The 25,535-nt window shown below is 45.1% G+C and overlaps 1 protein-coding gene across 1 annotated transcript in view; it reads right to left on the reverse strand.

Annotated features, from left to right (window-relative positions):
* Positions 1 to 22,872, reverse strand: part of Atp8a1 (ATPase phospholipid transporting 8A1) — a 228,809-nt gene extending 205,937 nt beyond the window's left edge. Inside the window, exon 1 of the mRNA XM_028882277.2 lies at positions 22,571 to 22,872. Coding sequence (XP_028738110.1) covers positions 22,571 to 22,619 — 49 coding nt within the window. The 5' untranslated portion in view covers positions 22,620 to 22,872. The remainder of the gene's footprint in view (positions 1 to 22,570) is intronic.
* Positions 22,873 to 25,535: the final 2,663 nt, after the last annotated feature.

Here is a 25,535-nt window from a genome sequence, read left to right on the forward strand (position 1 = left end):
TCTGATTACCTTTTACTCAACGTGTTCCAGTATCAGTCCTTAAAGAGGCCATATTTTTTGCTCAAGATTCTTGACCTAGACTGAGGTCATTAAATAAACAATCATGCTTGCAACAGTCAGAAGCTAATAAAAGAAGATGAACTGGAAAACTAGCTGGTGACTTTAGAGGTGCAATTAAACCTAGGCGCTACTTAGGAGGAGATAGAAATACTGTCCACTGCCCTTTTCAAAGGCTGTGTGTGTGTGTGTGTGTGTGTGTGTGTGTGTGTGTGTACCCCACGGAGCTTAACTGCCATTTGGACCTAAGCCCTGCTGAGCGCAATTGGACTGACTCTGTGGTACCTGGAAGGGATGGTCCACTACTCAGACTACCTTGGCTCTGGTCTGTCCTGTCTGTAAAGCTTTTCCTTTGTGTCCACCTGCTCACCAGATGTACTCAAGCTTCTGCCTATGGAACCTAAGTGCTGACTAACCCCCTCCCTGTACCTGGCCAAGCTTCTTCCAGATGCTGAGTCCTGTTCCTTGGCTTGCAATCATGACTGGCATTTCTGCCTGGACTCATGGCGCAACTGCCCCTCCCTCGACAGATCGTTAAGCTGCAGGAACCTTTTATAACAGGCTCGACTTGCTGGATCAGACCAACTGCTTGCTCTAACTGAGTTCTTCATCCAGCACACTCTGGGACACTGTGGGATGCTGCCCAAAAGTACAAAAGCTGAAATGATTTCCATAGCCCTAGCCTCCTCTCCCAACCTTCCTGTTCAAGCAGCTGTGACCCTAACCCATTACCTTTAAACCTCTCTAAGTTATTTAAAAAAACAAAAACAAAAACAAAAACAAAAAAACACTTGTAACAAAGAGACACCTAACTCCATAATATAAAGCATGGCTACTTGCTTTAAAATAGATATTTTATAGTACAAATAGGCTTTCTTTTAAAAAGAATTCTTCTCAAAATGATACAAATAAGAAAGCCTTACTTCTCTCATGGTCAGAGAGCCAGTGAGCACCTGAGTCAATACATAACTAGGAAACCAATGGAGTCACCCTTATCCCTAAAACACTAACACTAGTGCGTTCATTCATTCACTCACTCATTCATTCACCCACCCACTCATTCATTCATTTACTCACTCATCCATTCACTCACTCATTCATTCACTCACTCACTCTTTCATTTAACAACTGAGTGTGCCTCCCATCTCTTCCTTGAATTCCAATTCTCACATAGTTTTTCCAATTAAGGGCCTCCATGGCCCTCACAGCCCTGAGGAATTTCACTGATCTATCAGAACATATTCTTTATCATTCTTCTTCGATGCATCCCACAGGAAAGTTTACATATGAAGAATGTGCTTCTTATGCAAAAGATTGGTATATCTATGCCATGCTTACCGAGTAATGTACACACGTGTGTGCACACATTATATACATATATTACACGTGAGAATAACGGATGTATTTAGATGCCCCTAACTTAGGCAGCAAGGCTAGATAAGGAGTAAAAGTGAACCTAAGTACTAACTGGGTATGTTGCTCTAGCATAGGGAGGTAACACAAACTACACCAACGTAAACATAACATAAACACATACACGAAATGTTTACTAAGTTTTCTACTTCGATATAAGCTACCCAGAAATACTCAGACGCTTATCATCTTGCCCCATCGTGACAGCCACTAGTATACTTTCCTATAGGGACCTGCTCTTTTCATACATAGTAAATGGTATTTTTCTGTAAGGGCCTCTGTAGGAACAAATCTCAAAATAGACAAGTGTGAAAACCCATCAACATCATTTGTCTACAACAGGAAGAAAATAATGGCTGAACACTTCCTGAAGTCACGCTGAGCTGCAAAAGCTCTGAAAGTAGTACTACGAATCCTAAGTGGGAAATACTAAGGGGGAAAAAAATCCCTGATGTTCAGAACAAAACACTATCCATAAGCAGAACTCTATAAAGATCGATGGCATGACTAGTGTTGGGCCTCACACAGACTAAGTCCTCAGTCTCTGTGGTGGCCAGATTTGGAAAGCATCCTATAAAATTAATCACTTTGGGCAAGTTGAGTTATTAGAAGTGGCAATAAAGCATTTACTAATGCTAACATCATGCTCAACTGGGAAAGCATGAAATACAGTGAAAGATGGAGGGGATTCAATGACGTCTCCTTGGAAACATCCCACAGGCCACTTGGTCTGAGAGAAGAATGAACAACACGCTACCAAGCAGACTGACTAGCACCAAGGGGGTTTCCACGGCGAGACGTCTATCAGACATCTCCTGGAAGTCGCAATCAACTAAAAGCATTGGCAACTTGCCTAAGCCTCAGACTCCACTCTAAGAAGGTCTTGGAAAGAAGAGGCTGATGGAGCCGTGCCTGTGGACTGGAGTCTAACTGATGGGAAGGTGGTAAGGCAGGAAGGATACACCAATAGATGTAAAGGGACGAGGAGCTTTGACAATTCAAAGTGGGAATGCTAGGCCAAGTCAGACACGTCTTCCACAGTTCGGGACACATTTCAAGTTATCACCAGGAAAAGGACCCCAAGGGAGAAACCCGATTGACTAAGGCAACATGTTGACTAACTGTGAGGGGCTCTGAAGAGAGAAGGAAACAGAGGAGCATTCAGACTCCACTATTGTTGGACAGAAAGTTCTAGAACTGGTTAAAGGAGATCCAAAGAGTCAGGACACAGGCTTATGTGTTCAAGAGTGAATGCATGCACAGGCACCCAAGGATGGAGCAAATGTATTTCTAAAAATGTTGAGAGACCACCAAAATGGTTTTCCCCTTTCATTTGGGATGCAAGAAACTGATGAGACAGGGCTGCTGCCCGAAATAGATGTGCAAAGTTAACAGATGACTAAAGCAGAACTTCACGACTCCTGGTTCACTTCATTGTCTCTCAAGCAGCAGCATCTGAGACCAGGAAAAGCAGAAGAAACAGGGGGAGGAAGTAAAGGGAAAGGAGGACAGAGGGACTTTCTCCTTCTTGATGTTGTTTTAAGGTGGCATTTACAAGAATTTGTATCTTCTAGCTAATATCTATCTATCTACCTATCTATCTATCTATCTATCTATCTATCTATCTATCTACCTATCTATCATCTATCTTTCTTTCCTTCTTTCTTTCTCTCTCTCTTTCTTTCCTTCCTTCTTTCTTTCTTCCTTTCTTTCTAGCTAATATCTATGTAACTATGTATCTATGTATCTCTATCAATCTATCTCCCTCCCTTTCTCTCTCTCTCTCTCTCTCTCTCTCTCTCTCTCTCTCTCTCTCTCTCTCTCTCTCTCTCTCTCTCTCTCCAGAACTGTGAGTGCCTGCATGATGGTTAAGTGAAGTGTCATAACATAGAGCCATGGTCCACAACAGAGGATCTAAAAATGACAAACAATATAAAATAAAATAAACAATAAAAACAAAAACCCCACTGTTCCCCACGTTCTCAAGAGCCAGATTTCATAACTCACAAGGTACTGTTTATAAATTAGGAAATCAGGAATCAACATATGTGCTCTCCGAGCTCACAGACCTGTGCTTATATGTTGTCAAGGACTTGTGGAAATGTTTTGCACATGATTAATTTGGAAGTTAAGAAGAACATTTTCTATTCACACTGAGAATTCAGGAAAGACTGAGGAGGATTTAATTACCTCGAAGGAGCTATTTCAATATATACATAAATACAGGATACATGAAAAGGTGTGCCATTTTTAAAAGTGTTCTTTTTATTACCTAAGCCTGAACAATACTTCTATTGTCTCATGATTTAGAGGCCAATGTCAGTCAAAAATCTCATGCGAAGAAATAATTAAGAGGATGGTTTGATGACCAGAAACCAGTAAGCTTCCATAAATGAACTTCCTTCTTTTTTTTTTATTCCTCCTCTCCCACCCCCCAACCCCTGCCTTCCCACCAAGACAGGGTAGAGCTCAGTTTGTAGACCAGGCTGGCCTTGGTCTTGAGCTCACTGAGTTCTGCCTGCCTCTGCCCCCTGAATGCTGGGATTAAAGGTCCACCACACCAAGCCCTCCATTTCTTTATTAAAAACAATAGTATACAGGAGATACAGATATAATGCAGCTCAGTGGTCTAGGGCTTGTCTATCAAGTGTGAGGTTCTTGGGAGGGGGACAGGAGATACAAACTAGCATCCTGTTTCTATCCATGGCTGTGTAGTGAGTGACACAGACCCACAAGCAGGTGAAACCTTCTGAAGAGTCCAAGCATGGGCCATTCTTGGTTCCTGATTCCTTTCCTTCCCTGATCTAGTACCTAATCCTAGGTATTTAGGATCAACACAGTCCAGACAGGAGAGTCAGGCCTCTTCTGGGAACATGGACTTGTAATGTTCCCAGCAGGGTCACCTGACTCAGCACCATGGCAATGCGGGTGCCACATGCATGCTGCCATGGTTTGTATGTGGCTTAAGAGTGTCCCACAGTGGTTCACATGTTGAAATCTAATTACCACTGTGAGGCATTAAGAGAATGAAACAATTTAGAGGTGGAGGCCTTGGGGATTCATTAGGAGTAGATAAATAAAGGGTGCAGTCCCCACACCTGAATTGGGACTAGGTGAGGTTAGGATGCAATCCCCATAACTGAATTCCTATGGTGTTACAAGTGAGGGAGGGGTACCAGATCTCTCTCTGTGTCTCTGTGTCTCTGTGTCTGTGTCTGTCTGTCTGTCTGTCTTTCTCTCTCTCTCTCCTATTTAGTGCAATGTATCTTTCTCTACCATCTCCACACTCTGTAACCAAGGCCACACCAGATGTGGACTCTTGGTCTTGGACCTCCAGAGCTATGAGCCCAAACAGACCATCTTTCTTCATAAAGTTACCCAGCTTTGGGGATTTCATTGGAGAAATGAAAACTAAACCAATACACATGCCACAGGCATGGAATGGCAAAGGGAGCAGGCAGAGACAAAAGTCAAGGCAGAACTGGCCAGAAGAAGAGTGCTCATAACTCTGTCCCACGGGCCTCAGCTGTGTCCCAGAGGCTCCCTTGGACAGGGTACATAAATTAGGGGACATTCTCAGCTGAACTCCCGAGTTCAAATGGCAGGATAAGGACAAACAGGGCATGAAATAATCAGAAGGCAAGGTCGTGAACGATAATAAGTTGACGTCCTATACAAAGGCCTAAGAAAGTCAACTGTGCAACTACAGCATGGGAGACACTTGGCCGAGCAAGATGTGAAGAGGACACACGGCTGATGTGCTGCTGTTTGCTTAGCTAGAAAGAGCTGCATGAGAAAGGGATGAGCTCTCTCCAGAGGTATGACCCCTCCCCAGACAGGAAGGGATTCAAGCAGGAAACAAGTCCTCAGATCACTGCTAACATTCTCTATCAGATCTATGTTGCGAGAAATGGCTTTTCAGTTCTATCCCAACCCCAGAAATAATTCATCTTACCATTTAAAAAAATCTTATAGCCGTAGATAAGTGCAGCTCTTATCTGTCATTGAAGAGTCCTCTTTTAGGAGCTGATAGTATTTCAGAAAGCTACCTCTAGTCAAAATGAAGAGGGCCCTGGGTGTCCCCTGTCAATCCATCTACAGCACAACTCCTGCATGGAAGACTCAGAGGTGATACGGAAGCTGCATCTATGAAGTCTCAATACATCTGCTGAGATAAGACCTCAACAATGAAAACCCCAACTGCCGTGCTGATGTAGATGGTGAAGTCTAACAGGGCTTCAGCTCTAAATGAAGAGCTACGGGTGGTTAACCACTGCTGCGAGAGGGAGCATTAGTCTTTCCCAGGAGTGAGCCCCCCTAAATGGTTATCCAGTGCCAAGTGGTCAGCCCTAAAACATATACATACAAGTAGCAATAAATGGATTCAGCTCATTACATTTACACAATTATACAGAATATATGTATATTTTCAGATCTATAAAACACTAATAATTAAAGAAAAAGAGGCTATGAATTTGAGAGGAGGTGGGGGGGCACAGGAGCAGCTGGAGGGAGGAGTGGGGATGACGTAATTATATATTTTTTCTTTTCTTCTTTTTTACTTTTTTGTCTGATGTAATCATATTTTAATTAAAAGTCAAAGATAAAGACAATACACAAGGTCGTGGGAGAACTGGTCATCCAGGGCTAGCCCAGGAAGCAAGTTGTCAACAACTGGAACACAGAAAAGTAAGCCACTGAGTCACAGCAAATGCTTGTAGGATAGTTAACTCCAGGGACTTCAGAAGCAATGCACTCTCAGGGAGACACCACCGAATTCCAGCTCTGAAGGAGCCAGCTAGCTCCTAGAAGATCCTGGGAAAGCAACCATAAGGCTCAGTCATTGTTTCTTCTTTAGAGGTACTTACGCATTTTATAACACAAAACAGGCAAATGAATAAGAATACAAGCCACAGAACTAACTAAATAACATCACCTGGATGTCACATTATTCTCAGGTTGATTCACAGGCATCTGACTGGCACCTGCTTCTTATCTCTGTTGTGACTTTGCAATAAAGAATCAAAAAATCTACCTTGATTCTTTTAAAACAATGCTTCAATCATAAAACAAAATAAAACAACAACAACAAAAAAAACCCCCCAAAAAAAAACAAACAAAAAAAACCCCCCAAAACCTAGTGGACTAAAGCCTAGCTGTCAATTACATTAATGGGGTGTGTCATCAGTAGGGCACACAACAACGTATATTCTATGTGCCAGAACAACAGCTTTTACCCCTAAAAACCCTACCAAGGAGAGAGCTGCAGCACTCTGTCTGCCCATTTATGAAAGGCCATGTAGCTGCCTGGCATGCAAACCATCCAAGTGCACTGAAGGAAGCTAGAAGAATAGGAAAGCCATGAAGAAGCATTCTGTCCCACTGCAACCAGGAGACCAGTGTGGCACTGGGATGCCTGGCCTGCGTAAGCGCGTGGGCAGGATTAAACAACCCCAGCCTGGTTAGGTGAGACGATACAAAGATCTAAGGGTTATGTGCGCAGATCCAAGTAGGGCAGAGCTGGCATCCTTCAGCTTGTCAGGATGTGGCTGGAAGAGGCGACAGGAACCTCCACTGAGGAGATTGTGTGAATGACAGCTGGTAGGCTGCAGAACTTCAAAGACCCAGCACAGCTCTCAGTGACATTAAAGCAGTAACACCTCCACGCGTGTGACACTACCAGCAGCCTAGAGCAAGAATGCTGAGGGGATGGAGGGGACGAAAGCTTCCAGAACTCTCCTGACGCCAGGAGTAAAAACTACCCAGTGCAGAATGATTCTTCTCATGTCATGCCTGTTGGGAGTTCCTCACCCTCTCCGAGGTGCAAGGAGGTTTAGCTCAGTAATGGTGCCACCATCTGGCTACAGGCCCCAAGCTTGGACTCTCTTTTCTATCAACAAACCTGCTGGACTCGAAGCCTTCAAGTTTTATCTTCAGTATGCCCCTTTATCATCATCTCTACGGACACCCTGTGGTCCAAGCCACTTACGTCTCTTGTTTGGACCTTGTGTCCCAGAGTGAACTAAGACTCTCAGGGTCGGGGCTCCATGGGCACGTCAGGAGGTCTCCTCAAATCCCAGTGTGTAACCAGACTTTCTCTCTTCCCTTTGCAACAGGCAGATGTGTCCTTAGCAGCTATTAACCCTCTGCCAAAGGAAACTGGTATTCACAAGCTATTCACAAAGTATTGGCCATGACTTTCCCAAGGCCACACTGCTTTTGAAAGGGTCGGGACCAGTATCACTGCCGTCTTGGAGGGAATTAATTCTAAGGGCCTCATCTCATGTTCTCTCAAAGGAATTCCTTATAAGACACTAGTGCAAGATGTTAAACAGAACACCTGTTTGGGGTTGGCCAACTACTCCTGGGCATGGTGCCTGCCCTGGAGTGTGGTTGATATACCCACTGATTAGCTTACCTTATTTGTTGTTGCTGTTTTAGTCTGCCTTCTTTGATTCTTCCCTCCCTCCCTCCCTCCCTCCCTCCCTCCCTCCCTCCCTCCCTCCCTCCCTCCCTCCCTCCTTCCCTCCCTCCCTCTCTTTATTTCCTGACAGAAAGAACATGAAGTTTGGGTAGGTGGAAGGATCTGGGTAAGGGGGAAAATATGATCAAAATATAGTTTATGAAAAAAGTTTTTTTTTATTTTTCGAGACAGGGTTTCTCTGTGTAGCTTTGCGCCTTTCCTGGAGCTCACTTGGTAGCCCAGGCTGGCCTCGAACTCACAGAGATCGGCCTGGCTCTGCCTCCCGAGTGCTGGGATTAAAGGCGTGCGCCACCAACGCCCGGCATGAAAAAAGTTTTAAAAGATGACAGAGACATGGGTGAGCACTGAATGAAGGAGAGCCTTAGGGGTCTGTCACGAAGTAAAAACACTCTAGTTGTCTATGGTTTCCATGATCAACAGCTGCCAATGAACAGACCAAAAACACACAAAGCACAAACAGAAAAGACACCATTCGTTTGCTTTAGTGGATGTTTTTTTAAAGACACTTCCAATTGAATATATGGAAAGATGCCTGCCCTAAGGAAAACTGTCAAGCTCAGACTAAAAGCTTTGGCCTTCGGTATTAGCCAACATTAAAATATATAGGAGATTGTTTCACAAGCCCCAATAATGGGTTCCATGGGGAGAGTGACTGAATAGCACCAGGGGAAATTCAGCTTGGCATCTGGGGAAATTAAGAGGGCTTTACTTTTTTTCCCTTTGTTAATTATATTCACTTTGTAGTTAACAAAAAGTCAACCTGTGCAGTGATACTTTTCTGATTTAAAAAAAAAATAAAAAAGGACAGACCTAAGTGGCTCTCGGGTGTTGAACTGAGCTAATAACTCAGAACTTTCTCTCTTCTGTTGGCTTAAGAAAAAGTTAAGATCTTGTCGCTGAAGACACTTTGGACACATTCCTTAGAGGAATCAATAGGGACCCTGAGGAGTAGCTCTCACAGCATCAGAAGGAGCCTCACACGCTGCCAAGGGAGAAAATCAATCAACAGTCCTCTGATGCCTGATAACCACAAAGACCAGAATGGCAAGATACTCCTAAAGGGGCAGTCATGGCACTCATACCTTGGCGGTAACTAAGATCTACCTAACTGGACATAGGGCCTGTTCATGTTCATAAGCCAGTATTCTGTCTTGTGGTGATATATTGTGTACCCCAATATATTGTGTACCCTAATAAACTTATCTAGGGATCAGAGGACAGAGCCAGCCACTAGATGAGACCTAGAGGCCAGACAGTGGTAGCACACACCCTTAATCCTACCACTTGGGAGGCAGAGATCCATCTGGATCTCTGTGAGTTCAAGGCCACACTGGGAACAGAGCCAGGCGTGGTGGCACACATCTTTAATCCCAGCACTTGAGATCTCATCTTTGCTTGGGAAGCACATACACCTTTAATCCCAGGAAGGGATGGTAAGAAGCAGGAAGGTATATAAGGTGTGAGGGGCAGGAACTAGAGGTTTTTAGCAGCTGTTTGACTGAGACCCTCAGGGGTGAGGACTCAGAGGCTTTCATTCTGAGGATTCATGGAAACAGGATCAGCTGAGGAGTTATCGAGGTGAGGTTGGCTGTGGCTTGTTCTGTGTCTCTGATCTTTCAGCGTTCACCCTGATATCTGGCTCCGGGTTTTTATTATTATTATTATTATTATTATTATTATTATTATTATTATTACCAATTAGCAATTTGTGTTACACTTTCTCACTGTGTTCTATACTTACTCGTGTACCTACAGATAAGGGCAGTTCTCACCCGTCATCAAAAAAAAACCAAAACCCAAAACAAAACAAAACCTTTCCTTTTGCAGCAGAGGGAGCTCATTACTGAAAGCTACCACTAGTTAAAATGTTGAGATCAACTGATCTTGGGGTGCTTGTTTCCAGTTAACACACTTACCATCCAACCCCTACACTTCAGACTCAAGACTCAGCCGACATTGTACAAGATGAAGTGGAAAGATTCCAAGAGCCAGAGGACCAGAGTACCTGCCTCTGAGAGAGAGGTGGGAAGAGGGTGTTAGGGAAAACGGAGCAGATTCGGGAGTATTTAGGGGGAGGTAAATAAATGTAATCCAGACACATTGTGTGTGTGAGACTCTCAAAGAATTAATTAAAATATTGCACTATTAAAGGAAACAAACAAACAAACAACAACAAAAATCCAGGGCCAGCCAGAAGGCTCAGCAGATAAAGATGTTTGCCCTGCTAGCCTAGTGATCTGGATCCAATCCCCAGAATCTATGTAAAGATTCAGTGAGATTCATTTACACAAGGCTGTCCTGACTTCCAACACACACACACACACACACACACACACACACACACACACGTAATAAATACTTGTTTTGAAAATTAAAATTCCATTGAAAATTAGAAGTCACATTATTATGCAATAAAGGGACATTTTAAAATGCATAAGCAAATAAGGATGGACGTGATTATAAGAATAAAACAAATAGTCCCCAAAAAGGTTGGACACAATGCATTTCATTCAAGGTGGCCTGGTATCTGTTTTCTAATTCTCAGAGTTTTGAAACGGGACCCTTCATTTCTAGCAGTGGCCACTGTCCACATTCTGAAGCCAGACCTGACACTCACTTATGTAGCCACAGAGAAACCACACCGGTCAAATTAAGAGTTTAAAACAGTGTGTGTGTGGGGGGGAGGGCTTATCTCAGCAAGTCCCAGAAGCAAGTGAACTGGGATGTGGAAGTATGTTCTCACACTGTGGGTTAACCTGTAGTGAAGACCATGGTTGGATGAATTGATGACTGCAAAAAGTACCTATGAGAATAAATCCACTGGAAATAAAGTTGCCAAAGATATTGCAAAGACCCTTTTGCCAAGTTGCTAAGCTTCCCCCTCCTCTCCTTCAGCTGAAAAAGAATACATCTCTGGCCCTCAAATACAGGATGGATATAACAGTCACCTCTACATAATAAGAGCAAGAAGGGTTAGCAGACCATGAGTACCGGCACCACTCAGAGTCAACAAGCTCACAGAGCGGCTAGAACATGGCGAAAAATAAACCGTGTGCACCTTGCATTTGACCATATCGAACTGGGTAATCAATTCAGAACTTGAAAGAAAAGCTTCCAAACCAGATAGCTGAATATCATCACATGAACTTGACCATTCCTGTGAAGGGGAATTAAAAGGAGTAAAATTAAACCCACCCAGGAACTCGGTGCTAAGATAACAGTTTTACCAGTCACATCCACATGCTCTGGGATTCTTGGCTAGTATCCTGTGTGGCCTTCCACACTCTCTTCCTCATCTTTTCTGCCATCCTATGAACTCAAGGATCTACGCCAGCGTATTAGACATGGCTACACATCACTGTCACCTAAGGGATGACAAACATCATCTGACCCACACGGATTCATTCTAAACATAGAATAGTTTAGAAGCCCCCAATATGACCATGAAGCCAGCACTGAGTGCCACTTAGGTGCACAATGTGGCTGTGAAAAAAACCACAGTTCACACACACGTGGCCACTGCCTTGCCCATATTGAGCAAATTTTGCACTTGAGATGGTAGGCTGCTTTCCCATGGCATTTCTCTAACATCAGTCCACAGTAGTGTCAATAAACAAAATTAGTAAAGTAGACAGAGTTTACCTGAGAGCATTTATTACAATTCTGGCAGAGTGAACCCAACATATCCCTAAGAAGGCACAACACACCAAATCTGGTAAGATTTATACAGGGAGATGTTTCATTTCTTTGACCCCCAGAGATAGGACATGGCCTGAAGTAAGGAAAAAAAAAAAGAAGGAACAAGATACACTAAAGAATCAGAAAGGGTCAGCTGGTCCCGGCTACTGAACGACACCAGGGGAACAGAAGAGATTCGGGAGCTGTGGTCACGGCGATGGATGCCCTCAGAGCCTAAGCTCTGCTACTCGAAATCAGTGGGTTTAGACATGCTGTCCTAGAGCAGCAGCGGAGAAAATGCACACAATGTTATTCAGAGGCCTTGGTAGGTCTGTCTGGATCAGCATCGGAATTGCCCACATGTGCAAAGGCCTGGAGTCCATGCTGTGTTAGGTACTAGCATCTTGAATGAAGACAGGGTATCTGTTCCTCCAGTTCCACCAATCCCTGTGACAGGCACTGAGGGTTGGGGAAATTGCGGCAAGATGTTTGCATCCTCTGTGTGTGTGTGTGTAAATATTTTTATTTTTAAAACAACACTTTATGTATAGCAGTGTAATTTACACATTAAGTAATGATTTGATAGTTTTTTTTGTTTTTTTTGTTTTTTTTTTGGTTTTTCAAGACAGGGTTTTTCTGTGTAGCTTTGCACCTTTCCTGGAACTCACTTGGTAGCCCAGGCTGGCCTTGAACTCACAGAGATCCACTTGCCTCTGCCTCCCGAGTGCTGGGATTAAAGGCGTGCGCCACCACCGCCCGGCCCTGATTTGATAGTTTTAAACTGAAGAAAAATGGGAAAAACTTTGGGTTACAATCCGCCCCTCCCCCCTCCCCCAGAACAAATTTTAAAAGCAGCAAACAACACCTTCCATACAGCCATGAAGTTCTCAGCCTGTGCTCTGAGGGCCTCCTTCCCTTTTCCCACACTCCCTGCTACCTCTATTTCCCCCTTGTGGTCTCCCTGCTCTAGTTTCTTTTCCTCTTTCCAGCTCCATGTGTCCTTCCGCACACTACCCCATCCTTCCTGGTCCCCTATTATTACCTTCTTTTGTCTCCTTTCTAAAACTTTATTCACGCTTAGGTCTGTTTACATATACGTACGATTACATTACAGCCAAGATCGACATCCGAGAGAGCACACGTAGATTTTCTGTTTCTGAGTTCGGGTGCCTCTCTCAGTAGTATATACTTTCCAGGAGTATCCATTTCCTTGCAAATTTCGTGATTTAATATTTCTGCATAGCTGAATGATATTGCATTGTACATATGTATCGCATTATTATTATCCATTCATCTGTTGATGGACCGCTAGGCTGGTTCCAGTTCCTTGACATCATGAATATATCAGCAGAAACCATGAATGTATAAGTTTCTACCAGTCTCTTGGGTATCTGTCCAGGAGTGCTATAGACAGTCATGTGAGAGTTCTTTGGAGGAACCCTCATACTCATTTCTATAATGGCTGTACCAGTTTGCCCTTCGCAGTCAGAATGGCCATCACAGACAACAAATGTTGGAGAGGATGTAGGAAAAAAACGAAAACCGAAACCAAACAAACAAAAACAAAACAAAACAAAACCCAACCTTCTATTGTGTCCTGTTTTAAAAGTACCAAGTCAGAGCTCTGTAGATGATCAAGACAGGAGTTAGACCAAATCTCCACTGGAGTAAGGAGCGGCCGAGAGGAGAAGAGATGGCTGCAGAGGCCGGAAGGAAATGTCTTTTACATCAGGTTCACTTGACCTTGGCAACCAGAGTTTGGCCAGGGCCTAAGCCAATTACAAGCTCAACCCTTCCAGAATGGAGTCAAAACAAAGCAGCCTTTGGATTCACTACCCCCGCCCCCAAAACACAACATCATATACCCCCCCTCCCCCTGCCCCTGCGCGCCACACACCTCAGTTTGCTTGCATCATTAAAGCTAATCCAATACTCTACCGAAGCAGGTCTGACCCACTAAAGTGGCCCCCTGGTCCAGAACACAAGCTAGCTTTGGCTTTCTTAGCAGTGTCTGCCTGAACGGTCTGTCACCTGACTAACCTGGTACCATTAAGCATGGTCCCAGAAGGTTCAAGATTGGCCATCTTCAAAGACAGTGTGCACAAAATAATGAATAAAGGTTTAACTTAACACCGACACCTGTCTTTGCCAAGGCAATTAGAGGTGTAAATAATCCATGAGGCCCAGTTCTACTGTCCCTCGGACCAACAAGGGTGAAGGTGAAAAGGGCCTTACATAAAAGCAGGCGGTCAAAAGTTACAGCTACTTCACACACACGTTATCAATTAAATAAAAATGAATAAAAGGGGAGGGAAGATGGCATTGGTTTCTTAAATCTCGTTTAAAAAACAAAACCAAAACGACAGGTTTTAAAAGACAGGATGCCACAATGTGCTTCAACTCAAACCCCTCAACGGCCACAAGGGTCACGTCAGAAGCAGTGCCATGGAGGCACGAACGTGGGGCATGAGGCTTTAGAAGGACACGTGACTCCCTCCTGTCGTAAGGAAGGAAGCGTGGAAGCTTCATCTCCCCTCTACACCTGTGGTTTTTAATAAGCTGTAGGAGCCACTGTCCTCACTATGAAATCGTATGCTGTGGGCCATTCTAGCCCACCCTGCTGTGTTAGCACAAGCCAGAGGCATTAACTGTAGTTCTGCTGTCCCAGAGGGCGGCGACCTGTTGCTATTGAGCATCCGATGCAGGCTCAGTCCAAAATTTACATTGTAAATAATACAACATGCCCACCATACCTGTAAAACTTAGCACAAATGGTCAACAATGCTGTCTCATAATATTATGTAACTATTTATATAAACTGTGACATGAGGAAGTAAGTGGTAGTATTTTGGATATATTAGGCTAAAGCAAATATATGGTTATATACCATTTATGCTGATATTACATGCTATTAAATGTATTGTATCATTTATATTATGACATTTAATGTTTGAATAAAAGTAAACATATCATTAAAATTAATTTATCTGTTTCTTTGAAATTTCTTTTAGGTTTGTGAGTGTTAAATTTTTATTTTACATTTTATTTTACATATTTTATTTTAAATTTGAGTCAATTTCCATTTAGTACCAAATGCTTGGCTTACATGTAAATTAGAGTAAATAGATGGTTTAACCGAGAGCTGGTTATTAAGTCAGTAACTTCTACACAAAGAAGAATAGGAAGGGGATGGGGAGGGGGGACTGGGAGGAGAGGAGGGAGGGGAAGCTGCAGCCAGGATGTAACATAAAGAAATATATCGATTAATTAAAAAAATGGAGTGGGTAAATAAACATGAAAACCGTCAAAAAGGTGTCAGAAGAAAGATCAGGGAGAGTAAGACAGAAGAATGTGTTCTTAAGTTGCTGCAGAGGAATTTGATATTAGGTAACAGAGCAGAGGACTGATAGAGAATGATGAGGACTGCTCCAGCTTACTTACTATCTAGTGCTGTGATAAACACCATGACCAAAAGCAACTGGGAGAGGAAAGGGTTTATACAGTTTATAGGTTAGCGTTCATCATCCAGAAAGGCCAGGGCAGGAGCCCAGGCAGGGAACAGGAGGCAGGGACCAAGGCATGGCGGATGCTGCTTGCTGGCTTGCTCCTGATGCTTTTCTAATACAACACAGGATCACTGTCCAGGGATGGCACCATCCACAGGAGACTGGTCCCTCCCACAGCAATCATTAATCGAGCAAGTATCCATGGACTTGTCTACTGGTGCATCTGGTAGAGGCATTTTCGCAGTTGAGGTTCCCTTTTCCCATATGAGTCTAGTTTGTGTTGGCAGGAAACTAACTTCCCCCCATCTAAGTGGGGAAAGAAAGATATCAATAAAGAAGCACCCCAAACCACCACAACAAAATCAGGCTATTAAATATTTAAATACTAAATATACTGAATGGAGAGAAATTTGAGGAAAAAAAAAAGATCACAACCTGATATTCTCACAAGACAGTGAAACCCTCAGGATTTAGAAATGTCATCAAAGAAAATAAAACCTAGAAGTACTGGAAGAAAAATGTTAGTAAAAAAAAACGTGTCATCTGGAAATGAAAAATGATACCAAAGGAAAAATTTTTAAGGGGAAAAAAAAACCTAGAAGATAATTTCTTAAAAGGTAACTTGCAGGCTAGGGAGCTGGCTCAGTCTATAAAATGCTTGACTTGCAAGTACAGGAACCTGAATTTGACCCCAGAACTCAGGAGAAAAAAGTCAGGCTTGGAGGTGTACACTTGTAATCCCAAAGCTGAAGAAGTGGACAAAGGCAGATCTCTGGAGCTCACGAGCCAGAGAGCCTAGGCTCCTTGGGGAGTTCCAGACCAGTGAGAGACGCTGCCTCAAAACTGCAAACAAAGGGCGGACGGCTCCTGAGGAACGACATCTGGAACTGTCCTCTGGCCTCCACAGGTACCTGTACATAGACAAGGTTAGCTTGGACACATGCAAAACTACTACTAACGGATGCAGTGCAAGGAAGAGTTCAAATCTGGAACCTACAGGAAGTTCTTAAAATTCAAGTATCATGTTTTCTCTCACGTGCGAAATCTGAAAACCAAAAGATGTAAAAATGGGAAGAGGATTAGGAGGGGGATGAGGGAGCGATCAAGGGGGCAGAAGAGAGGCAGTGAGGGGCAGTGAATGTGATCAAAGAGTGGTCTGTGCAGGCAGGAAGATGCCACCACAGCGCTCATTATTTCGTAGAACTATTACACACTAATAAGAAAGGAAACAGTAAGATACAATAAACTTTGTATCGGAATACAAGTAAACATCTCAAATCAAGAAACAAATCAAATACTAAACTTATCCAAAACATAAGTAGACTTACAGAGTTAACCTCCTGTGCTGTGTATTTATCAGAATAATAATAATAAATCCACCATGGATTGCTGAGAAGAACAAGAGATTATTAAATAATCAGAAGAGCAGGCACTTCTGATTATCTTCCATGGAAGCCTAAAGTAGAATAATCCTTCCAGCAAATCTGAAACATGTTTCAAAAGCTATTAAAACATATAGAGTTTTGGCCTAGACATCCCATTTCTAGAGACTTTGTCCAAGGAAATAATTCAAAAGGGACACTATAGTGTATGATGATGCCTGTCCAAGAGTTCTTTTAAAAAACAAAACACAAAAAACTCAAATGGCGTAAATAGACACCCAGAGAAACTGTCTAAGTAACCTGCAGGCTAACCAAAAAATGCCAGACTCTAATAAAATTAGTAGCAGTCTTTGCATTCAACAAAACTGACCCCAAGTATGGCCCAGTTGTTGCTTTAGGAAATCATCTTCAAGTTTCTTTCATTCCGCACCCTTTTGTCCCGGCTCGCAACCAGCTGGCGCACAGTGGCTCCTACACACGCTAGTCAAAGAATTGTTTTGAACTATTTCTTTGGGCAAATTCTGCTCCGGTTGCACGTGGTCTCCAGAGGCTGTTGAGTATATACATGGTTGAAGGTAAATTGAAGAGAACATCCCCCATGGCTCTGGGGAGACTTTTCTGAGATGTGGCTGTTTTGTGTCACTTATGGTCCTATAGGGAAGCCCAACGATCAGGCTGGGCGAGTGGACCTGCTCCTTTGGTCCATCAGCGTCCGCCCATCTGGGGTGACATTATACCAACGAACAAAACAGACAAAAATCTCCGCCCTCGGGGAGCTCATAAGGCAGAGGATAAGAACCTGGAAAGGTTCATTCGTTAGGGAGTAATAAAGAATGAAAGCCAAAGCCAAGAGCAGCCATTCCCACACTGGCATTCACCCTAACAGAGTCCTGAGCGGAGATGCCCCCGGCAAACTCCTCACAGCCGTCACAAGCCTCCTCTGCCTGGGCAAAATTTCCTGGGCTGTTAACCAGGCACCAGCATCAGGTTTCGCTGTCGGTGAACTGACAGAATGTGGGGTGGATTCTCTATATGTTAAGACAACCTAATTGAGTGAGTCGACTGCACTTAGTGTCTTCAGCATTACATGAACTGAAATGACACACAGAGATTGGATCACCATGCTTACACCTGGTGATAAACCCGTACCCACGATTCTTTCATTCATCCTTTTTCTTCGAGGCTCCCAACTAGCTGGCACACAGCGGGTACACCACACATGCTGGCCAAAGAAACAAGGCACCTTAGTCATGTTTGGTCTAGACAACTGAAATGGCTTCCTCAAATTTGTCCCGTATAGGGATTTATCTTGTTTCTTCTGTTATCTTGGAAATAAATTGAACATAGTATTCTCTATCATCCCAAACAGTTTAAGGTGGCCATTTGCTAAAAGGAAGATGAAAATTTAGAGGTTCTAAATCTATCACTTAGCATGTTTTAAACAACTACGACTAGTCTAACATTTCAGCATGGTAACACTCAACAGAAAATAACAGAAGTCAATGGGGGACGGGGAGAAGTTCTGCTTTTTGTTGTTGTTTTAAAATATACTTCCTCAGTTTTGAACAATATGATGCTGATTATTTTGTAAAGTATGGGCTCTAAAATTGTTCCCGCCTTCTTCAGGCAAGAGCCTTTGGCAGTCTGGGCACCTGGTTATGGCTGAGCCTGTTGTTTGCCTACTCGTCCGTCACTCTCCCTTTCACGTTAGTAACACAACACGGAGTGGTAATGTGCTCAGCTGGAACACTCCATTTCCCAGCTTCTCCTGCAGATGGGAGCGAACACAAAGGAGGCATTTGTCATTGTGTGGCACTTTCAAGAAAATCTTTTTTATCCCCCTTCCTTGGTTTTCTTGCATGGATCTCCTATATAATATAAGAGAGCTGACACCCAGCCACCATGCTGGTGACTTTACAAAAGGCATGTGTTCAGGATGGTAAAGTAGAAAGGCCTAGGGAGCCAACATCACTTAGGACCTCATGTGGCAGGCACGACCGGACTTGACTGACTCCTTCTACACTAGCTTTTGAGAGAGGAACTGGTATTCTAGGTGAGCCAACGGTATTTCAGTCTGTGATTATGAAAACTGTGTTCAGACACTCATTTGGTTTAGCTGGGATAGCGGGAAAGAAAGCTAAAATTATTTAGCCTTCTGTTTTTATCTGTTCGTGCTTTCTGGAAAATATCTAACTATGAGTGTTTCAATATTACCTTTGAACTGAAGCTTCCCGAGTTTTGATTTATTTCCCTGTTCCTGACTTCACTATTGCTAAGGATCTATAAAACACGTCAATTCTGTTTCTTTTTTTTAATACTGTAGCCCAGGCTCGTCTAGAACTCACTGTCTAGCCCAGGCTGCCCTTGAATATGCAGCAATCCTCTTGCCTCAGCCTTCCAAGTGTTTAGATTATAGGTGTGAACACTCACACCCAGCAAAAATGGTCCACTTGTGTGTGTTGCCGTTATAAAATCTGAATTAATCCCTTAATGTACCGAGTCTCTTTGGCTGGTTTGATAGCTTCCTGTCTACTAGTCAGGTTCAAGACTGTAAGGAAGAGTTACTTAAAATGTACTTCTCCAGCACCAGAACATCAGTAGGGCTCTCGGGCCCCAGCCCCACCTGCCTGCTCCACAGTCTCTTCAGAGTCCAGCCTCGGAAACTGCATTTTCATGCACTGAGACCTTATAAACATGAAAATATAAAAAAGACTGAGAACTCTCTTTTCAGAAAACAAACAAAAACGTGTGTGTGGCTGTCTGTCTGTCTGTCTGTCTCCTGCCCTTCATCACTATAGATTCAGCCTCTGAGTTCCTGTAACCCCCGGACTCCCCTCCCTTGAGGCCTGTCCAGGCTGTTCCCTCTACCTGTAATACCCTCTAGCTAGATCTACAGCAGACCCCTCCTAGACCTCTTTTGTGTTACCTTTCCAAGGGAGGCTAGCCCAACAAACTTCAACTCACTTCTTGACTGAACCAACACGGCTCCTTTGGGATACCACTTTGTTCCAAGGATCTGGCTCCCCACTGGGTCTGTCAGTGACTGCGTATTAGTGTCATGCAGAAATGAGAAACTGGATTAGGCCAACTCTAAGATCTTGTCCAAATATTCAGCTCTCTATCCAAATGACTCATTTGGCATTCATAATGCCTTGACCCAGCAATACTCCACCTGCCCAGACTTATACTCTCTCCCTTCCAGGCTTCCCCCAGCCTGTAGCCATCTTCCTGAAGTCTAATGTAAGCCATGTTCATTCACACCATGTCTTTCAAGCCATTGTTATTACCTTCACCACGTTCTAGTTCTCAAATAGATCCAGCGCCCTTTAGAGACTGCTAGCTGCAGGCTAGCAGCATTCAGCACGACCTTTGAGCTTGTCATAAATGTAATTGTTCTAGCACACCCGTGGACCTCCTGTATCAGAATCTATATTTAACATGACTCTCTTGTGATTCTCCACACCCAAAGCTGGCACTGCAAGAGGGTTCTGCAGTCATACCTACTCACTTGCTCAGTAATAAGCACAAACTGAAGTCCTCCACTTAAACAGGACCTATGCCACCCACGGCAAGCTCCATGTCCAATTAACAACCTACCCACTAAGATGATTTACTGCCTACTTTATTTACGTCTTTTCTTTACAGTTTGGTTGTAAACAACGTGGAAGAGCACAGTAGTTGTGCATCTGGCCAATCTGGATTCAGGGAACAGAAATTCATTCAAGTCACTCCAAAGGAGGTGAAACGGTTTAACGCTACGTGGGAATTCAGAACAGGAAACTAAGGAAGGAGGGCAAAGGTAAGGCCTTCATGCCAGATCTTGCTTCCGTTCTCTGCTCTTTACCCAGTTTTTGCTGCCTGTTTGGGTATTATTTGCATGGCATACTACAGCCACCCATTTTCTCTCCCACAAGCCCATCCAACTCTGCCCCCTTTTGCTTGTGAATCACTTCAGGATTGGCGGCACAGGAGTTAGGAGCCCACCCTGCTCCAATCAGCTGAGGCCAAGAGGACCGTGGTTTAGAATAAGGCCCTATCTAGCAAGCAGGAGCTGTCCAAGATTATTCCATAGGAGAGGAACCTGAGGGAGGCTGCCACACTTCCAGGGATACTGGCACTTAGTAAGGTGAAATCAACCAATATGGGAGGGGTTAAGGGTCAGTCACCCGACAGCAGGATGACCCTGACTGACACTGTGCTGGATACGTGGGACTACACAGACTCAATAAACAGCAGCACGTGTTTTCCTGACACAATCGTGCCACTGAACTAGCTTTTTGCTTTTGGTCAGCTCACTAAGCCATTCTGGGCCCGGTTTCCTCAACCATCATACTCCAGTTTCAACAGCCTCCAGAAAGTGTTGCAAGATCCCATAAGGCCATTGTGAAAGCGTTTTGAACGATACAAGTGCCAACCAAAAAGACTGCAGCCATTCAAATACTAATGCAATTCTCTTGTGACACAAGCTTTACGCTGTTTTCAGATTTCTTCTCCCCTCCATTCCCCTTAAAATACGATCATCCGTCAGTTACTACTATTTGAAAACACCAACTCGTATGGTAATATTTTCAACATCAACTATCCTCACTTCGTGGCGTCCATGGCTCAAACGGCGAGTGCATTCATTCATTTCACTCAAAATTACAAAAAAAAGAAATAATAATAATAATTATGTTTATGTACTAAATCCGTAAGTAAGATACAGGTCCATTTTGACTTCCGTGTCTTCTGACACAGCAGTTTAATTCAATGTTTTCCTGTCTCTTCGAATCAGAAAACCCTACCTATTAGAGCCCGGAATCCCTATTTTTCACAAGCGGTACAGCTCTTACTGCCCCGCACCGCCCCCGCCCTCCCCAACCAGGAATCCTATTCTCCTCACTTCTACCCACTCCCTTCCCATCAGAACCACTTTATCATCCACCTCACGGTCAAGGATGAGGATGGGGGCAGGGATGAGAATCGGTGACCACAACAAGGTAGACTAGTTCTCAAAATCGTGCTATCCCATCCTCTTACATGTAGCGTTCAAGGGCAGGGTTAACAGTAGTGGAAAAAAACAAGCGGAAGAAAATAAAAGTATAGCGTTTTAGCTTTGTTCCATCCAAACCGAGGGATGTTTACTGAATGCCTGTCCCACGCCCGGCAGGAGGCGGAGGGCTCCTCAGCCAGGTTGCACAGCATTTCAGCCTTTCCCAAAGCGCCCTTGTCCATAACCTAGGGCATCTGTTGCACACTTCCTACAAGTGGAGCCACTCAACAGCTGGCCCTGGGTGGAGCAAAGAAAGCAGCATGCACCTTACTCAAATCAGCTCAGCCGGCCAAAGTGCAGGTTTCAAGCAAAAAGAAAAACAAAAATGAAACCTAGCACTAGAGCCTGGTGAGCCGCAGGGGGGCAGAGCTGCCGAGACTGGAAAGCCGCCGGGTACCCACTGAGCACCCAAACCCAATTAAGGCTCCACCAGCCCAGAGAGGCTGGGAACTGTGGATCAAAGAATCGCGACGCCTGGGAATGGCAAACCGGCTCTTCGGGAAGCCGTGATGTGGGGGCAGTACAACAGTGGGTGCTGGAGGCCGGGGACAGTGGGTTGGGGGAATCTATTCATGGGGATGGGGAAGCTGATTGGGAACAGGAAGATGGCAAAGATTGCGCGCTATTGGGGAGGAGGGGGGCGCGCGGAGGGGGGAGAGGCGGGGAGCCGGGCGAGTGCGCTGGGAGGCAAGGAACAGTCGCGTTGCGGTGTAAAGGCAGCTTTGGGGCTCCCGCCAGCCAGCGCACAAATTCGTAGGTTTTGGATCCTGGAAAGCGTTCGCTAGTGCACTTGAAGGCAGAGCTGGCGGAAGGGTCCACTGGGGATCAGGGGCGACAAGGAGACTAGTGGGAGGGGGGGGAAGAGATGGGACGAGATGTCTCTTCCTAGACACACACACACACACACACACACACACGCACACACACACGCACGCACGCACATCGGACCCCAGGCTGTTCGCAGCTGCCCCCACGCACACTGGGCACACAGCCTCCTGCTGCGGCGGCGGCCACTCACCTTCCGCCCGAGAGCGGATCTCCGACACGGTTCTCCGCATGGTGGGCATCGCGGCAGCCCCTGCAGGTGGGTCCCGGGCGGGGACCCTGCACCTGTCACGACGCCTGGCGGGCGGGAGAGCTGGCTGCGCCGCGCCGAGGGCTCAGCTGCCGCGCGCGGGGCCGCGCCTCCCACCCAGGGCAGCGTCGCCACCAGGAGCCGCCTAGGCACTCGAGCCGCGGGAGGAGGAGGAGGAGGAGGAGGAAGGCGACCAGGGAGCTGCGACCGCAGAGCCGCCTAGGTCTCCCGCAGCGGCGGAGGGGCGGGCTCGAGGGGCGGAGCCGGGGCCGGCGCCGGGGGCGGGGTCTGGGGTGCGCGCGCTCACTCGCTGCAACCCTGGAGTGGGACCGGGACAGGCGCACGGGGCCTCCGGGTCCCGCCCAGTTCGGGCCGTACCATCCGCGGGGAGGGGACGTCGAATCTAGTATTCTCGGTCTCTGGGCCCACCTCGGCTTTCCTCGAGGCCAGGACTAATGTCCCAAGTCCTCATAAAAGAGAGAAAGAGCTGCTCCTGTTTCTGGAAGCCCTGGTATCCCCTCCAGCCACCTTCTGGCTCTGCAACGCGATGGAACCGCCCGTCCTTAGCGCCCCGGTGTTGGGTTCGATGTGGGCTGGCTGAGTCTGGGGATCTGAGATAGTCAGGGTGACGTCTCTGCTGGTGTGGGAGATCCTGCGTTCGCCGTCTGGGTGGAATGGAATCCTAGCCTAGATTAAACTCTCAGGCTGACTGCTGGCCTGAGCTGCACTTGAACCCTCGCTAGTAGCAGGCTGTGAGACCTCACTGAAGCTGTGAAAGCCGCTCCTTTTCTTGTCTGGGAGGCTTATAACCTCGCAACCAGCGTGGCTGTGAGCCGGTACTTCCCACCGGTTCATCCTCTACAACCTGTTAAGGCTCTGAAATTGCAACCAAACCAACTGTTGGCCACGTGGTTAACCAAGCAATTCAGTTTGTGGTTTCTGCACCAGAAAGTTCGAGGCAGTAGCTTATCCTCAAAGCTTAGTGGGGCGTTAGTATAAAACCCATAAAGATGTTAATTCCTAATATCCTAGAGAACAGCACGACCTCAGTACTTTTTATTTTATGTAGTAAAATCCACTCTAACAAGTCAAAACAAATGCAGTATTTTTAATCTGTTCCTGCGATCGGATGAGGGCGGCTTTGTGTCTACAATCTCCTGAGCTGGGAAGGAAGGAATAACCAGGTACAAGCAACGGGCTTAGTTCCTCTTCCTGTATTGTTCTTCTGGACACCCAGTAGAAGGGGTTTCAAACCAAGGCCTTTCATTTGTGTTCCATTCAGATCTGGGAGAGAGAAACAGGGAGAGGTTTAACTTGAGAGAGGTGATTGCAACTCGAGCATAAGGAAAAAGATCAATAAAATCTGCTAACAGCATCTTCTCTCCATCTGTGGTATTGCCTCTGCTTCCCGCAGGTCGCACTGGCTAATCAGAGCTCTACCTCACATTGATACCCAGGCAGTCAATACATATTTATGAGGAACTCACTCCGCTCGTCTCATATTCAGAGACTGGGACCAGAACAAAGAAAACGTATTTCCAGTGTTCTGGGAATCTCTCAGGTTAGAGCAAGACTTAAACATAAATGATGTCCGTGCCAGTGATGGCCATAATTTAAAACTAGAGTCTGTTGAAAGAAAGAAAAATGAATACATCCTTATCAAGACTGTCATCGCTGGCCATTTTCACTCCTCTTAGGCTCCACGATGGCCTCGGGGAAAAGCAGGCTTCTTCTTGATGGATATAAATGATTCTGCAACAATATAAGCGACTAAGAACAGGGGGGGAAACCAGCTTGAAAAGTAAGCAAACACATGGGGGAGGGGCCAGTAGTTTCTGACTAACACTTTGCATGAGGTTTTTATAAACCCATGCTTAGCAAAATGACCTGTTTGATTTATGAGCAATCTCCTTTGTAATTCCTATGAGCCCTTCAGTGAGGTTCGCTTCTGCGTATTATTAACTGATAATAACTTTATAAAGGGAGTTCCGGCCTTACCTGTTTTCTATAGAGCCGTCTGATAGGAGTGTATTAGCCAAGTTGACAGCCTAGGCCACTCACAGAGGAAATGAAAACAGTTTCTCATACAGACTGGACTGCAAGATGCAGCCTGAGGCACCCCCTCTGGCTCCTTCCCACACGTTCCCATCACAGAATCCATATTGGTAGGAGTATCCTAACTTCCCTCATTTCTGAAAAATCTGCTCCTTCATGATTGCTAGAAAGCCATCCATTTTTAGGGTTCAGAACTGACGCGGAGGTTGAGAATTGCAGGAGTCTGCCCCTGCGTGGTTTCAGAGCTCAGGGAACTTCTCACCTTCCATTGTGTGAGACATGCATCCTGCCAGCCCCTGGCAGGAAACTCTGCTTCTAGCAACATGACCTTGTTACAGAATCTGCAGTTGAAGCCAGACCTCAGCAAGTCATTTAAAAACTTTCAGGTCCCCTGGCCATCTTGTCTGCTGATAGAAGGAAGCGGGTTATTTAAGGATAGCTGCCCTACGGATCTTTTTTTTTTATCATTATGCAGAAAATATACATTAGATACATGTTAGGGTCTGGGCCAGAGTGCTAGGCTACGAAGGCACTCGGGGGGAAAGCTAGCTGGTGATGGCTGACACCCCATTCCAGCCAGATAAAAAAGGAACAAGTACATATAGACTTTGAGAGAAGGGAAGAGTCCATATTGGGGGATGGCCAACATTTTTGAGCAAGAGCTTGAGTAAGGCTTAAGTCTATAGAAATGAATGAGAGACCTGCTGCCAGGTAAGATGCTAACTCTATAATAAATACTCAAAAAAGGTTGTCTAGAGAATGAGATGGTTAAAGTGATAGAACAGAGTATTTGGGCAACAAACAAATTTGTCTAAAGCAAAGCTTCTCGTTGAGAATCCATCTTAAAAGAATA

The sequence above is a fragment of the Peromyscus leucopus genome, chromosome 10 (assembly GCF_004664715.2).
Source record: "Peromyscus leucopus breed LL Stock chromosome 10, UCI_PerLeu_2.1, whole genome shotgun sequence".
Classification (NCBI taxonomy): domain Eukaryota; kingdom Metazoa; phylum Chordata; class Mammalia; order Rodentia; family Cricetidae; genus Peromyscus; species Peromyscus leucopus.